At 44.3% G+C, this 17,152-nt stretch overlaps 2 protein-coding genes and 2 long non-coding RNA genes across 7 annotated transcripts in view; 2 read left to right on the forward strand and 2 right to left on the reverse strand.

The window, feature by feature from the left end:
• LOC116714596 (alpha-1,3-mannosyl-glycoprotein 4-beta-N-acetylglucosaminyltransferase B) overlaps positions 1-17,152 on the forward strand; it is a 776,799-nt gene that overhangs the window by 211,134 nt on the left and 548,513 nt on the right. The window lies entirely within an intron of this gene.
• Positions 1-17,152, reverse strand: part of matr3l1.2 (matrin 3-like 1.2) — a 29,838-nt gene that overhangs the window by 1,808 nt on the left and 10,878 nt on the right. For 3 of the 4 annotated variants that reach the window (XM_032555248.1, XM_032555249.1, XM_032555251.1), the window contains 11 exons: positions 13,254-13,378; positions 12,911-13,187; positions 9,424-9,549; positions 9,254-9,344; positions 9,147-9,163; positions 8,936-9,058; positions 6,823-6,951; positions 6,205-6,333; positions 6,004-6,134; positions 1,190-1,469; positions 22-127 (listed from right to left, as the gene is read on the reverse strand). In XM_032555248.1, the coding sequence (XP_032411139.1) occupies positions 22-127; positions 1,190-1,469; positions 6,004-6,134; positions 6,205-6,333; positions 6,823-6,951; positions 8,936-9,058; positions 9,147-9,163; positions 9,254-9,344; positions 9,424-9,549; positions 12,911-13,187; positions 13,254-13,378 (1,534 nt within the window). The remainder of the gene's footprint in view (positions 1-21; positions 128-1,189; positions 1,470-6,003; positions 6,135-6,204; positions 6,334-6,822; positions 6,952-8,935; positions 9,059-9,146; positions 9,164-9,253; positions 9,345-9,423; positions 9,550-12,910; positions 13,188-13,253; positions 13,379-17,152) is intronic. The other variant, XM_032555250.1, reaches the window with a different exon arrangement.
• On the forward strand, positions 13,893-15,602 carry LOC116714619 (uncharacterized). The gene is made up of 2 exons (XR_004338089.1): positions 13,893-14,137; positions 15,434-15,602. It is a non-coding gene; the product is annotated as an uncharacterized LOC116714619 (long non-coding RNA).
• LOC116714622 (uncharacterized) lies at positions 15,575-17,144 on the reverse strand. Its single transcript, XR_004338092.1, has 3 exons — positions 16,476-17,144; positions 15,933-16,343; positions 15,575-15,681 (listed from the first exon to the last, which is right to left on the reverse strand). It is a non-coding gene; the product is annotated as an uncharacterized LOC116714622 (long non-coding RNA).

Below are 17,152 nucleotides of genomic sequence, written 5' to 3' on the forward strand. Positions count from 1 at the left end.
CAACAGCTTCAAGGCACTTACCCATGGGGGTGTCGGGGTCGTAGGGCGGGAGAGCCGCCACGCCGGGCTCAGCAGGGGGCGGGGCCTCCGTCTGTCCGTTCTGATTGGTCGACGTCTCCATCTCCTCCTGCAGAACAAAGTGAAGCTGGTGAAACGGGTCGGAGGTTCTGGTTGGTTCCAGATGATCCAAAGCTCCAGTAAAACAGCTTCTGATTGGTCCATTCAGGCCGACCCATGAGATCAGAACCACTTTGGTCCAGAAGAGGGCGCTCAGGAGTCTCTATGGAGACCGCAGACAGTCCTTTAACTGGGTTCTCCAGAACCCAACGGGTCAGAACCAGGGATGCCAGTAGCAGAGTAACGAGTTTTTGATCGATTAACATCAACTGAGAAGCTTCTACCTCGTCATCCGTGTTTATTGTAAACTGGTGTTGGAGGTTTTAGGGGATTTTCCTCTGGGTTGTTGCGGCGCGTTGCTCGGATCCGACCAGTAGAACCTTTATGGTCACAGAAGTTTGTGTGAAGCAGACTGAAGACTCACGAGCTCCAGTCCTCTCGTCCCTAATGCTCGCTGACTCTGGTCGCTATGGTAACGTTTATACCTTCAAAATAAGATGCGCCGTAAGCTACAGATACGCCACAAAACGAACATTTTAACTCTCGATAAAGAAACCAATGGGAGCCTGACGCACGGCGCGCTGGCGGGTTGAGGCTTCGCCGCCTGCTGGTCCGGGATCAATCCGTCCTCCTGTCTCCCTTCTGGTCGGTTCCAGAAGATCCAAAGACCTCTGATCCGCTTCTTACTCATTTTGCTGCTTGTGGCTCAATGTTGGCCAAGAATCCGGTTAAAGGATTTTCAAAATAAAAGACCCACCACACTCAGATAATACATAAAACAGAAATATTCAATTATTTCTTGTGCGGCCCGGTACCGGTCCGCGGGCCGGGGACGACTGATCTAAGGGATGTCATTAGTTAATAGAACCTCGTTTTGACCTAATGAACTTTTGATCGATCATTGATTGGACGTCCATTAATTGTTCGCATCCCCAGTCAGAACCCGGGTCCAACATGATACCGGGTCAGAACCGGCTGGAGAACATCCAGGACCTCAGAGTGACCAACAGAAACAAGGCCAGAACACGGATAGCCGGTTCTGGTTTGTTACCGGGTCAGAACCTGGACTCACCTCTGGTTTCGTATCGTCTGAACTTTCTGGAAGTTTCTCTGCAGAGTCTTTCTCCACGGCGGCGCCTTCAGTGATGTCACAGCTTGGCCCCGCCTCCTGCTCCTCCTCCTCTTCCTCCTCCGTCTCCCCGGCCTTGGCCTCCTTCTCCTCCTCTTCCTCCTCCTCTTCCTCGCGGTCCTCCTCTTCCTCCTGTTTCTGCTTCTTGGCCGGCGGCTCCTCGGCGCCGCGGCCGCTCCGCTCCGGACTCTTGTCCCTCTTGGACGGCGCCGGGTACTGATGGCTGGAAGAGACAAGCTGCAGTGACTCAGGGACCTGGGACTCGGGGACCTGGGCCCCCGAGTCCCTGTTTACAGGACAACAGTTTCTGGTGAAAATGGAAGTTTTGTTGGGTTTGTTCTTTACGTTTACATAAAACCACCGAATGTTTCCTCTGACAACAGGACAGATTGAAAATGGGTTCCAGAGTGTAGTGGTTCTGAAACGTACCGGTGTCCGGTACCGGTACCGTTGTCTTGTAAACAGAATAAATGGATCTTTCTCTCAGAGAATCTCTAGCTAATGCATAGCATGACGCAAAACAGCTGCTTCCTACCATCCACAGAAGAAGAAACTGCTGACAATGCTGCTGTTGCTACAGTTCATGTTCCCCCATCAGGTCCCGTTCCCTCAGCGTCTCTTCATCGCTCCGCATCACCAAGGCGGCAAAATACACGCCTGCTTGTTCAGCTCTTATCTAGAGAACTACAGACACCGTGAAAACTCAAACAACGGGTTTCAGAGAAGTTAGCCCACTTTTTTACAAACTGCACCCTAATCAGACACACACAGTGCGTTTCCCCCAATATCTGGGGGAACGGGACCCGATGGGGGAACGGGAATTGAAGTGCTTTAAAGTAGAACTTTTCTTTTAAATACATGCACACTTAGTTTCAAAGAACCTAGCACCAACTAGTGGCGTGTTTCTCAACCTTTTTGGGACAGCGCCCCCTATCCATCATCCAGGTCCTCCAAAGAAGACGTAGGCTACTTTGCACTGAATATTATTTTATTATTAATATTATTATCACTATTGTTGGTGTTTTGATTTTTATGGTTCATGTATTTATTATGAAAAATAATTTCCCAGAGAACAAAAAAGTTGCATTGATTATTGCAACAGCGTCTTCACAGGTCTGTCCAACAAATCAATCAAACAGCTGCAGCTGATCCAGAATGCTGCTGCTGGCGTTCTGACTAAAACCAGGAAGATAGAGCACATAACACCAGTTTTAAAGTCCCTCCACTGGCTCCTTGTAGCTCAAAGAATAGACTTTAAAATACTGTTGTTAGTTTATAAATCACTGAACGGCTTAGCACCACAATACATTAAAGACCTGCTGTTGTTGTATCAACCTTCCAGACCTCTCAGGTTCTGGTTCTGGTTCTGCTCTGCATCCCCAGAACCAGAACCAAACGAGGAGAAGCAGCTTTCAGCATCTATGCACCACAAATTTGGAACAAACTTCCAGAAAACTGTAAAACAGCTGAAACACTGACTTCTTTTAAATCTCAACTAAAAACCCACCTGTTTAGGATTGTATTTGAAATGTAATCAATTACAAATTTATTGATGGAACCTGACTTAATGCTGCGTTTTGATTATTGATTCTATGTTGCTTTGTGTTTCTGTGTTTGTAATGATGTAAAGCTCTTTGAAATGCCTGCTGCTGAAATGTGCTATACAAATAAAAGTTGATTGATTGATTGATTGATTGACAGACTATTGATTTATAGATTAATAATCTATTGATTTATACACAGCTCAAAAAAATAAAGGGAACACTTAAACAACACAATATAACTCCAAGTAAATCAAACTTCTGTGAAATCAAACTGTCCACTTAGGAAGCAACACTGATTGACAATCAATTTCACCTGCTGTTGTGCAGATGGAATAGACAACAGGTGGAAATTATTGGCAATTAGCAAGACACACTCAATAAAGGAGTGGTTCTGCAGTTGGGACCACAGACCACTTCTCAGTACCTATGCTGTCTGGCTGATGTTTTGGTCAGTTTTGAATGTTGGTGGTGCTTTCACACTCGTGGTAGCATGAGACGGACTCCACAACCCACACAAGTGGCTCAGGTAGTGCAGCTCATCCAGGATGGCACATCAATGCGAGCTGTGGCAAGAAGGTTTGCTGTGTCTGTCAGCGTAGTGTCCAGAGGCTGGAGGCGCTACCAGGAGACAGGCCAGTACACCAGGAGACGTGGAGGAGGCCGTAGGAGGGCAACAACCCAGCAGCAGGACCGCTACCTCCGCCTTTGTGCAAGAAGGAACAGGAGGAGCACTGCCAGAGCCCTGCAAAATGACCTCCAGCAGGCCACAAATGTGCATGTGTCTGCACAAACGGTTAGAAACCGACTCCATGAGGATGGTATGAGGGCCCGACGTCCACAGATGGGGGTTGTGCTCACAGCCCAACACCGTGCAGGACGCTTGGCATTTGCCAGAGAACACCAGGATTGGCAAATTCGCCACTGGCGCTTTGTGCTCTTCACAGATGAAAGCAGGTTCACACTGAGCACATGTGACAGACGTGACAGAGTCTGGAGACGCCGTGGAGAGCGGTCTGCTGCCTGCAACATCCTTCAGCATGACCGGTTTGGCAGTGGGTCAGTAATGGTGTGGGGTGGCATTTCTTTGGAGGGCCGCACAGCCCTCCATGTGCTCACCAGAGGTAGCCTGACTGCCATTAGATACCGAGATGAGATCCTCAGACCCCTTGTGAGACCATATGCTGGTGCGGTTGGCCCTGGGTTCCTCCTAATGCAGGACAATGCTAGACCTCATGTGGCTGGAGTGTGTCAGCAGTTCCTGCAAGATGAAGGCATTGAAGCTATGGACTGGCCAGCCCGTTCCCCAGACCTGAATCCGATTGAGCACATCTGGGACATCATGTCTCGCTCCATCCACCAACGTCACGTTGCACCACAGACTGTCCAGGAGTTGGCGGATGCTTTAGTCCAGGTCTGGGAGGAGATCCCTCAGGAGACCATCCGCCACCTCATCAGGAGCATGCCCAGGCGTTGTAGGGAGGTCATACAGGCACGTGGAGGCCACACACAATACTGAGCCTCATTTTGACTTGTTTTAAGGACATTACATTAAAGTTGGATCAGCGTGTAGTGTTATTTCACTTTAATTTTGTGTGTGGCTCCAAATCCAGGCCTCCATTGGTTAATAAATTTGATTTCCATTGATGATTTTTGTGTGATTTTGTTGTCAGCACATTCAACTTTGTACAGAACAAAGTATTCAATGAGAATATTTCTTTCATTCAGATCTAGGATGTGTTATTTGAGTGTTCCCTTTATTTTTTTGAGCAGTGTATATTAATAGTTTTACTGGACAGAAATTAAACAAAACAAAGCTGGTTCTTAGTCAAATCCTAATGAGTCAGACTGAAAGAGTCATGGAGTCACTGAACAGCATCATGATATCAACACTGACATGAAAAATAATATGAAATAAATATATAAAATAAAATCTAATTAAAAACATAAATAAGTGATAAGTTCCTTATTACTGTTATCATCTGTAAAATATATTTCTTCTCATTGTTAGCTGTGCTCCCAACAAACCCACGGCACTTTAACAATATTATTTTACCTTTTATCTGAAAACAATGACTGCTTATTTTTGCCATATCTGTGTTAATTATTGTTCGAAAGGTCTTGCCATACCAGTTTATTCCTCTGTATTTAACTTAGTTTCTTAGTTTATTCTTACATTTTGTTCTTCATTCATTTCCATTTAGTTTTCTGTGATTAGTTTTATCCTCTCTTGGTTTATTGTGTCTTCTTTAGTTTCTTTTCTGTTGTTAGTTTTATTTTATCGTTTTTATTGACGCTCATCTCCAGTAATCTTCACTCATCACCTGCTGCGCCGCCTCATCCTGAGTTTCACCTGATTTGCCTCATATTGATTTTTCACTGTTCAGGATTCTCTGATCCTGATTCACATCCAGTTCGTTGCTCCGTTCTACATCCTGGTTCTCCTGTTTCAGAGTTTTGCTCTACGTGAGCGTCGTCTTTTTCTTCTTTACCCCCTGCGGTGCGGAGCGGTCGGGAAGAGTATCGATGGAGAAAAGCATCGATACCTAAACCTTTTAGCTCAGGTATTCTGATGATTAAAATTCAAAGGTTCTGTGGTGCTGTTTCATACCGGATCACTTTCAGCACCGATGTTAACTCTATAAAATAACCAGACAAGTGAATCACAGCATCATCAGCCAGTATGACGCTGAACTGATGGTGAAGCTACCATTAGCAGGAGAAGCTAACAGACACTGAAGAGAAGAAGAGCTGCCATCAATGCGCTGCATGTTTTAATGTTACACAATACAGTTTCAGCAAGTTGCTCAAAGTCTGAACTGGTATTGTTGTGCATTTAAAGTGTAAAGTTTACCTTGGAGCAAACGGCCCCCAAAGGAATCCCAGGACCCCCAAAGGAATCCCAGCGCCCCCAAAGGAATCCCAGGACCCCCAAAGGAATCCCAGGACCCCCAAAGGAATCCCAGCGCCCCCCGCCGTCCTCTGAACGCCCCGTTGAGAAACGCTAAACTTATGCATTACACATTATTAGCAGAGCATCACACCTTTTGATGTTTACCTTTACTGTGTAAACAAAGATTGGAGTCAGAATGTCTTCATGTAAATGTGTGAACAGAAATGGGACAAAACTTCCATTTTTGTTGCATCATTGTCATGTAAACAGGGAGTCCCAGGGACTTGGGGGCCCCTGGGACTCGGCGCAGGCCGGCCTCTCACCCGTGCTTCAGCTGCTTGTACTTGCGGCTCACGTAGACGGTCAGCCGCTTGCCGTGGAACTTGAGCTGCTTCCCTTTGCAGGCTTCGGCCATTTTCTCTGCAGCTTCGGGTTTCTCCATCTCTATGAAGCACTGCAAGCAGAACCACGCCGGTCAGTAGCCGGAACCAGGACCAGGACCGGAACCAGAACCAGGCCGGTACCTCTCTCTTGATCCGGTGCAGAAAGTACTTCCGGATCTTTCCGTACGGCTCGGCCAGCGTCAGGATCTCCTCGTCGGAGAAGCGAATGTTGGGAATCTGGCCGATGTAGACGACTCTGCCGGATCCGCACTGAGGGGGAGGAAGATCACTATCGTCATCACCATCGTCAGGTTCTGAACCGGAGACTCGGTCGGATCCACAGCCTGTCCGACGTGGCGGCTCCTCTCTCTCGTTTGTTTAGTTTTAATCATGTTTGGTGTGTAACCATAGCAACAGCAGACAAAGTAAAACACGATGTTTTTTGTCTCAGGGATGAAGGCAGAAAACCCGAGCATCCTCACTGCACTGACTCAGTCTTTGGTCAGGGCTGGATTCTGATACGCTGCAACACAGACCAACCCAGCAGGGCAGCTGCAGAGGCTCCGCCCCCTGGAGAACAGAACCTCACATATGAAGTTTTATTGAAACGTCAAGTTTCTTCTAAAGGGTCAAAATGACAAACTGAGACCTGATGGAAACATCCAGAAGCAACTTTAATACGCAGATGGGCCAGGAAACCACAGAAGAAGAGCTGGAGGACTGGCCAGGAAACCACAGAAGAAGAGCTGGAGGACTGACCTGGATGGTGGGGTAGCTCAGGGAGTGAGTGATCCTGACAGGCCGGCCGCAAACTGTCGCCGTCACGTTGCCGTTGTAGAACTTAGCCATGTTGACGGCTTCTGCCTCCGTCTCAAACTGGATGTAGGCCTGAGGAAGAGGAGGAGGAAGAGGAGCAGAACCATTTAAAGTTGCTGACTTTGCCCTCTCCTTCAGGCATTTGAATATGATTTTACATGGAGCGTTGCTGCCACCTACTGCAGCTTTAGGGAACTGCTGTGCTTTTATTCAGCAGCAGGTTTGCTAGCAGCGGCTAACAGACATGTCCATCATGGCCGCTGCGTTCTGTAAGGAGCAGTTTATACGTCAGAAAGAGCCTTTATGTTTACATGTGTGAGAAAAAGTGACTTTTGCCAACTGAATTTATGTTTATTTGAATTAGTTTAGGAAAAACCTGAATACTGTGGGAGCTTTGATTGTTATGCAATAAGCTAACTAGCATGAGCTAAGCTTATGTTAGGCCAACATGTTGCTATGTTACATTAGTCGTTTATCCTGACTCTAATGTAACAGTCAGGTTCTTGTGGTTCTGATCATTATGAATGTAAAACTTTCAGCTGCTCATTCTGAGTCGTTTAAATGAAGGAAGAAGAAATGAATCCTTCAGCACCACAGCAAAACCTCACCATCAAACCGCTAAAATAATTTAAAAAGACAAACTGCTGCTTTCATTCCATCATTAAGCTTTTAGTAAATATTTGTCAGATCCTATAGATGCAGTGCTGCTGTAACGCCGGCGCCATCTGGTGGCGCGATCAGCATAAGTCAAACCGGAAATGACTGAGGCTGAAGATGGGAGGGTTTCAGAGAAGTTTTGATCGATTTACCTGCAGATTAGGAGGAAGGAGTGATGAAGAGGAGAAGCTGCTTCTACTGAGCGACTGCAGATACATTTATTATTTACTCATCCATAAAGTTGAGGAAGCTACGATGACTCCAACATTTAGATGGTGAAGAGTTGGAGCTGAACATCCAAATCACTGAACGCTGATAAATATCTATGAATATAATAATAATCATTCATCTTTAATTCATACATTCCAGCTACTTTAAAGAACCTGTATTCCAACATATGAATGTTCTGTTCATGGCGATCATTTCTCACATTTCCACATCTTCAGTTTGATTTTTCTACTTCTGATAACTGAGTAATATTTCTATGTTTTAACCTTGTTCACATGGACCCGTTGCACCGCCGCGTCATGCCGTGGATCCCACCCCCGACTTCCTGCTGGAGGCCAAAAAGCTGCTAGCTAACGATGCCTAGCAGCTGATACGCCCCAATGTATAGCAAGTTATTCCTGCAGTTCACATAGAGCTGCGCAACCAGAGCTAACGCGGCAGGTTTAAACTCTTACCTTGATGTGTAAGAGTTTAAGTTCGCCAAAGAGACGTAATTCCACACAGGGGTTGATGTAAATATCCATACAGGTCACCTTGTGTCCAGTTTGAGTGGAAGGAGGCGCCTGATCCGCACTGAGGTAAACTTCAGACATCCAGCTGCTGCAGCGCGAGGCAAAGCGCTGAGGCACCAGCGGTGTGGTTGGTCCGCTCTGACGGCTTTAGATGCATCAACTATAAACTCATCGTTTTGGAGCAAATCTGCTCCACCAGTGAAACTCTCAGAGCAACCCGGCTTAAAAATAAAGAAAAAAATTAAAAATTAAGCCTTTTTTTAATTATTATTATTTTCCTAAAATCAAAAACAAGTAACGCTTAGCCTGGCGGGGGGATAGTAAAGCATGGCGGGCCGCCAGGCTTATAATACACTGGGGGAAACCCAGATTGGTTAACGGTTGTACTGCGGCTACGAATAGAAAGGAAAAGAACGAAGGGAAACACCAACTAAACTACTTAGTCAGGTTGATATCATTTACAGCAGATCAGCTCTTTACCCAGCGACAGTCTGCTTGAAGCTGTGCTGTTTCACACCTTCATCACCATGGAGACGGCTTATTTATCCTGTCAGAGACGCTTATTCAGCACAAACTGCTGCACAGGTTCTGAGCACAGCAGAAAACCCGGAGTGGATTCCGATCCCGGAGCGCAGCGCGAACCAGCTGGGCGTCCTTACCTCGGGTCTCAGATCCAGAACCAGATGTTTGACCACCTTCCCGAACGGCTTGGCCAGCGCCAGCATCTCGTTGCGGTAGTTGTAGCCGCGCCTGAAGCCCAGGATGTTGACCACCCTCATGCCCTGGAGGGAAACAGGAAACAGTTGACCTCAGACAGGAAAGGGGCGCTGTGGGGTCAAGCGGGGCAGCAAGAGTTCGAACCAGACGTACTCCTTTCCTCGTGTTGTCTGCAGAAAAGAAGGAGGAGGAGAAAAAAAGCCAAGCATCAGCTCTACTCTGATTGGCTGCTGAAACGCCTCAGTGACCTGATCACCAACCGATGCCGTCGTCGCCCTCGTCGCCGTCGTCTTCGTCCAACTCGTCCAGGGTCACAAAGTCCTCCATGTTCTCCAGGAAGCTCTGGTCGAACTGGAACCACAAGGATCCGGATCAGAACCGGCTGGTCGGGATCAGAATCGACTGGTCAGACCCAACAGAACCTCCATACCCGGCTCACCTCCTCTCCATCGTCTGGTACTTCAGCGCTCTCTTCTTCTTTGGTTTCTGGATCCTCTGCAGAAACTCCAGCGTACTTCTTAGCCCCGCCCTCTGTGATGTCATCATCACTAGAATCCTGGTCAGAACAATCATATAATTTAGGGCTGTTGTAAACAAATATTTTAGAAATCGAGTATTCTATCGATTATTCTTACGATTAATCCAGTAATCGGATAAAAAAAGATGAAAAGAAAACATTGGTAAATCTAACATAACAGCAGTTTTACTACCACATTTCAACATCAGTCCAATTTTTTACATTTGAGCTTCCCTAACAATAACTTTTCTGCAGTTTAGAAAATTAACCTGCAACAATAACAGCTCACTTTGTAAGTTAACCTGAAGAAACATTAAACAAAAATCTGAAATTATTTCTGTATTCATCTTCAGTCAGTTTACTAGATGAACTCTGACCTTGCCCAAACATTTATAGCTTTGTGTTCATGTTAGCGACGGGATTTGACTCCTGCATTCGTCACTCAGAAACATCTACCAGGTATGAAACAACACGATGCGCTTCGCCACCCATTAGTGGCGACAGGGATGATACGAAATTGATTTTTCGGTTCGTCTGTAAAATAAAATTTGGGGTTGTTGTTCCTGATGCTGTAGCTCTGCAGGCTAGCGGAGGTGTTGTCAGTCGGCTGACATGGCAACAGCAGTGCAGGTAGCTTACGACGACACAGAGCGAGTAAAACACAATTTGAGTGGTTTTGATTTGTTTTTCTGCATTATTTTCTCTGTTTTGGCAGCTACCAGCTGCAGCGGCTAACAGGTACCATTTCATTTTTCTAATAATGCGATTATTTCTCCTGCAGATGCTGAGATGATCTCTAGGTTTACCTGAACTAGTTCAGCTGTCACTTCTGAATGGAATGACGGTTCTCATCAAAAACGTCAAAGCCCAGCACACACCATCGCTCTCTCATCACTGCTATTACTGTGAGTGAGGTACAAATATGAATCATGTTACTATCGGAGACAACAAATAGCCCTCTCATACGCTTCAAGAGGTTTTCGAATATGTCTCACGGTTCCTGAACGGGAAGCAGTTGTTCGGACTGCTTTTTTCAGAAAAACTGACTTGGTGTCTCACAAAGATAGAATTCTTTCTAACCTCTCTGTCTCACACACACATGACAGATGGCTGAAGGTCAGGACTACAATGATGGCTGAAGGTCAGGACTACAATGATGGCTGAAGGTCAGGACTACAATGATGGCTGAAGGTCAGGACTACAATGATGGCTGAAGGTCAGGACTACAATGACTACTGGAGAGTTGGGTCGGACTCTCCGGTCCAGTGCTTAACTGGTTTGAATCCTACATAAAGAACAGGGATTTCTTTGTTTCAATTGAAAACTTTTCATCAAAGAGGTCAAAGGTCACATGTGGGGTACCCCAAGGTTCAATCCTAGGACCCCTTTTATTCAATATTTATATGCTCCCACTAGCTCAGGTTATAACAGGAAATAATATTAGCTACCATAACTATGCAGATGACACACAGCTCTACATTACAATGTCACCAGGTGACCTTTGACCCCATCCAATCACTGAACAGATGCTTAGAGCAGATAAATGTGTGGATGTGCCAAAACTTTCTCCAGCTGAACAGAAACAAAACTGAAGTTATTATTTTTGGACCTAAAGAGGAACGATATAGAGTTATAGATCTAGAGCTATAGATCTAGAGATATAGATCTAGAGTTATAGATCTAGAGTTATAGATCTAGAGTCAATGCACAGCTTCAGTTATTACAACTGAAAACCAGCGATCAGCCCGAAACCTGGGAGTAGTGATGGACTCTGACCTGAACCTCCAGAGCCACATAAAGACAGTTACAAAGTCGGCCTTCTATCACCTGAAGAACATTTCCAGGATTAAAGGACTAATGTCTCAGCCAGATCTAGAGAAACTCATCCATGCCTTCATCTTCAGTCGTATTGATTATTGCAACAGCGTCTTCACAGGTCTGTCCAACAAATCAATCAAACAGCTGCAGCTGATCCAGATGCTGCTGCTGGCGTTCTGACTAAAACCAGGAAGATAGAGCACATAACACCAGTTTTAAAGTCCCTCCACTGGCTCCCTGTAGCTCAAAGAATAGACTTTAAAATACTGTTGTTAGTTTATAAATCACTGAACGGCTTAGCACCACAATACATTAAAGATCTGCTGTTGTTGTATCAACCTTCCAGACCTCTCAGGTTCTGGTTCTGGTTCTGCTCTGCATCCCCAGAACCAGAACCAAACGAGGAGAAGCAGCATTCAGCATCTATGCACCACAAATTTGGAACAAACTTCCAGAAAACTGTAAAACAGCTGAAACACTGACTTCTTTTAAATCTCAACTGAAAACCCACCTGTTTAGGATTGTATTTGAAATGTAATCAATTACAAATTTATTGATGGAACTTGACTTAATGATTGATTCTATATTGCATTGTGATTCTGTGTTTGTAATGATGTAAAGCACTTTGAAATGCCTTGCTGCTGAAATGTGCTATACAAATAAAATTTGATTGATTGATTGATTGAATGATGGCTGAAGGTCAGAACTACAATGATGGCTGAAGGTCAGGACTACAATGATGGCTGAAGGTCAGAACTACAATGATGGCTGAAGGTCAGGACTACAATGATGGCTGAAGGTCAGGTACTACAATGATGGCTGAAGGTCAGAACTACAATGATGGCTGAAGGTCAGGACTACAATGATGGCTGAAGGTCAGGTACTACAGGGAGGGCTGAGCTGGCAGAACTACAAAGACACTACCATGGCTACTTGGTCCTAACCTGACAATCACTTTGGACTGTCAAAATAAGAGCAACACATACCCTACAAAATTAAAGCCTTTACATTTTTCACAGCAGGTAATTGGTGTTTTGGGAACTATATAACTGGTTAAACCCATCCACTGTTACACGTGGGATTAGCCTTTTAAAATTAAGCTTACTGAAAATTTCAAAATAAAAGCTGATTTAGGCAGTGAACTAATATTTATATTTAGCTATTTTGTTTCTCTTTCTTTCAATAGCATTATCAATAAAATAAACTTTTAGCTATTTTTCTTATTAGCCATATTTAGCAGACTGAATGGAGAAAGTCAATGTAAGACAACATGCTAGTGATGCCCCACATGCTACTGACAGCATTTAGGCTAACTTTAGCATTTTGGCTAATTTTAGCTTACACACTAGTTTTAACATATTGAATGGAGTACGTTCATGTTAGTCAGCATTCTTGTGATTCTCCACATGCTAGTAATATTATAATAGCTAAGCATAGCATTAGCTATGATGCTAATGTCTAGCATCAGAACGCTGGGTCCCAACAGATGGGCACACTTTGGCAGGCCCCGTTTAAATTTCTTCAGAAATTTTCTAGTTGACCTTTAACCCCTCCCTGACTGTTAGCATGTTGTCTTCCTCACCTCCTCCTGATGTCGCTCCTCCTGCTCTTCCTTCTCAGGCTCTACTCTGTCTGCCTCCTCCTGATCTGAGACTCCTCCTGCTCCCTCCTCTTCTTCGCCTCTCTTCTTCTCTGCTGGATCTTCTTCTTTGCTCTCCGCCGCTGCAGATTTCTCCTTGTCGTCCTTCTTCTTCTTCTCCTCTCTGCTCCTGGAGGAGGTCTCCCTGGAGGTCCTAGAGGCGTCCGACCGGCTGATCCTCCGACTCGGAGCATCTTTCTCCTCCTGCCTGTGGCTCACACTGACAAACAGAGTCAGGATACAGCAGCGCCACCTTCAGGATTGGAGGTTGGCCTGTTTTACTCACTTGAGGGTTTTGTACTTGGTGCAGATGTTGAGGCGGATCAGCCGTCCTTTGATGATGAGCGGGTTCATGCTGTAGTACTTGACCAGCATCTCTGCGTCCTCCATGGTCCCCAGCTGGACAAACGCCTGAAAGCAACATGGCGGCTCAGTGGAGTCACATGACCTGAACTGATTGTGGACCGGCACCACTTATACAGATTATTTACTTTAAAAACCTTTACTACAATAATATTAGCATGCTAACCCCTCAGGTCAGACGGTTTTCATATTTCCTGTCACAGGAATTTCTGGATAAGAGCCATTTTACAAAATAGCCACCATTTTTGGGCCTTTTAAATGAATTATTGTCATAAAATGTTCCCCATCTTTTAATGAACTTTTCATCTCATGTTTTCCTCTTTGGTCATAATGTACGTAAAACTTTAAAATGCCGCGGAATCAGAAACTGAGGACTTTATTGTTAGCAAGTGTTAATGGTTAGCGTTAGCTTCTGCTCATTTTTTTGTGTGTTTAGCGGGTTAGCGTTAGCTTCTGATCATTTTATGTGGTTATGGGTTTAGTATTAGCAGAGCTAAGATTCTTGTTTAGCAAATTAGTGATAAGTGAAGCTAATGCCCCTTTTCCACTGGCCGACCCGGCCCGGCTCGCTTTCCGAACTTTTCTACCGGCTTCTTTTCGGAGCAGGCCCAGCCCAGCCAGTGACGCAAGCTTCGCTCCAGGTCACTGATTGGCTGAGGGCGTGGTCAGATGGTCAGACGGTCAGACGGAGCAGCAAAGAGAAGAAAAACGAGGCGCAACGTTTCAACTCGCTGCAACACGGAAGTGATGAAGATACAAACACCGACCCAGATGCAGCTAACGCCGCCACCGCTGCTCTCCAGCCAGGTGAGCAGTTTGTAGATATATCTGTCTGCTTTTTAATATATTTAAAGTTGCCTACATACAGTCATGGAAGACATTTGAAACACAAAGTATTTTTATTGCTCAAACACATTTTCTGAAGATACTCAGTTTCACATTCCTCACTTCTAAATAATGTCAATATTGTTCAGCATTTTGCCTTCATTTGGTTTTTTTGTTTTATCTTGAATCTATGAGCTTCGATTGTTTCTCATTTTGCTGTTATTGCATCGGAGTTTCCCCCATTGTGATAATAAAACATGTTATATGATATTCAGTTATTAAATGGTTATGAATTATTAATTGTAGAGGACATAAAACCAATAAACCTAAAGAAAACGATAGCAGTATTTTATACCTGTGCTGTACGTCTGCATAGGTAAAAAACTTACAACTAATTACGTTTTGTCTTTAATTAATGCAACTATTCCAGTTATTTATAATTGTTCAGGTCTGGATGGTAAAAAAGTATTTGCATATATATAAAGTAACATGTCTGTTTTTAATAATTCCTTCTGTGTTTGTAACTCTGTTATGTGCTTCAGCACATTGTATTTATTTCTGTCTATTTTTTTTCACTTGGATCATTTTGTATAGAAGTTAGTTGTATGATTTTTGTTGTTTAATATACTTTAGAGTTTTGATAATTCTTTCTTGTAATTGGTCCGTTAATTTGTGACGCTGTTGGACCGCCTATAAATAGGCTGGGTTGCGCCAGGTAAAGGCGACGCCCTCCCAACCAACACCCAGGATGCGTTCTGACGCGGTGCGCACGTCTCCAGCCTGCCACACGGTAGTTTTTGTTAGCTGTTTGTTTGGTGGATGTTTTTTTGTTGTAATTTTTGACCTGGTGGGACCGGTTGTCCTGTTTTCGATTTTTCTTTAGCAGTAGTTTCTTTTTTCTTGTAGTCCGGTACTAGCAGGGGCTTCGACGGCCCTGTATAGGGTTGGCCCCCTGCTGTACCGTTTTGTTCTTTTTGATCGGCTCATCAGGTCCAACTTTCTGTTTATACTTTGGGAGTTTTTGTTTTCTTTTTTTTTGGGACACGGGGAACCGAGGATTTAATTCTCTTTTTCTTCACAGAAAAATCAAAAGAAGCTCATCTTAAAGAAAAGGTCGAGAGAATTGAAAATAAAAATTACTTCTGAATCCTCATTTTTGTCTTCGTGTCCTCAAATATGTTGTGCCCTTTGTGGACGTAACAAACTCCCACATTAGTAACTCTGTTATTTATCTACATTTATGTGCTGCAAGCTCTAACATCTGATTACTTTTCCCAGAGAACAGAAGAGGAGGAACATGGCTGACATGATGGAGAACGATGAGGAGAACCGTCAGAACAACAACTGGATCTCCTTCAGGAGGAAGCAGCTACCAGCTGATGGCAGAGCTCCATGAAGAGCCGAGGCAAATAAAAGAAGAAAATAAATGCTGTTTTCTCTCAGTGAACAAAGTCTCTTTTTTATAATCTCTCCTCACATTATTGTACAAACTGTAGTTTGTTTGGCATCAAGGTCCTAATACAATCCTCCCAAAACGAGAGGAGCTTTAGACAGAGTGAAAATAACATTATGTTGTAGAAATATGTCATTGACACATTATTAATACATTATTCAGCAAACTAAACATTTTCACATTATTATCAGGGCTGCTATTAACAAAAACCCAAAATACAAGTCATGTTCATTTCTACTTTCTACATCATCTTTCTATCCACTCTGTTTATCTGTCTGCCTGGAGAATCTTCAACGTAAGAAAGAGAGAAAATGTGTCCAAAACCTGGAACCTTAATTAGTGATAAATAAGACTAAGAGTTTAAACTTTTAATTCTTAGAGACTAAAAAGTGGAAACATGAAGGTTTGATTAAAACTAGAACCAGTCAGATTAGAAGGAATACAGTTTTATTTGTTCTCAGTGTAACTTGGACATCAGATGAATCATAATTAAACATATTGAAGTGAAAAACAACAGATTGTTAATGCACTTCAACTCTAAGAACATCAGACACATTTTAAATTAGAAATGTTTCATCAGCACATGGAGCTCATGTGGTTCCTGCTCCAGAAGCTGAAGGTCTCTGGACATCCTGGAGGTAAAAACCGACCGGCGGTCAGGAAGACGGACACTGATGAGATCCTCCAACTCAGAGGCTGCAGGAAGAACCGCGATGGTCTGCAGTTCACCAACATCTGAAAACACATTGGGAATGAATTCTGACACTATTACGTTATTTGCAACACCCTGGCTAACATTAGCTCATGTATATTCGGCACTATTACAAGTTTTATAGAAGTTTAATAAAAAAATCATCGTTAGCTCACCTGCACCGTCTGAACCACCTGCTTTCCTCCCTGCAAGGTGGAGATCAGCTGTCCTCCTCTTCCTCCTCCTTTTCCTCCTCCTCTTCCTCACCACATCACAGTTTTCCTCCCACCGCGCATTTTCTTGAAGTCCCAGAAAAATCACAATCGGCTATAAAACAATAGCTCAGCTCTCTCTTCTTCTTTTGTCCCAGAAAAACAACATCTGGCGTTAGGTCGCGTAACTAAGCACAGCACATGGCGCCTGGAGGCGGAGCGCTATACCCCCCACCACCAGGGGGCGGCACCGTGCTACAGAGCCGAGCCGGCCGGTGGAAACGCGGTCACTCCGAAATAGAGCCGAGCTGCTGAAGTAGAGCCGGTGGAAAAGGGGCATAACTTTTTGGTTAGCTGTGCCTAAACATGATTTCTACAAGAGCAGTTATATTTGTATTCATCAACAATAAATATTGGCAAACTTAGTGCAAAAATAAATTGTCCTTGATAACCATGGCAGCCATCTTGAATTTTTTCAGCCACTGACATTTTTTTGTTCTTATCATTAAAGTTCTTTTCCAAACAATACAATCAGAGGCGCTGAATAAAAGCCGACAGTTTCAGGAGGAACATCTGGACCTCAGCTGAAGCTCCGCCCCTCTTTTGTCCCGGTCCGGTTCCGAGGCGGTTCTGATGGGTTT

This window comes from Xiphophorus hellerii, chromosome 23 (assembly GCF_003331165.1).
Source record: "Xiphophorus hellerii strain 12219 chromosome 23, Xiphophorus_hellerii-4.1, whole genome shotgun sequence".
In the NCBI taxonomy this organism is placed as follows: domain Eukaryota; kingdom Metazoa; phylum Chordata; class Actinopteri; order Cyprinodontiformes; family Poeciliidae; genus Xiphophorus; species Xiphophorus hellerii.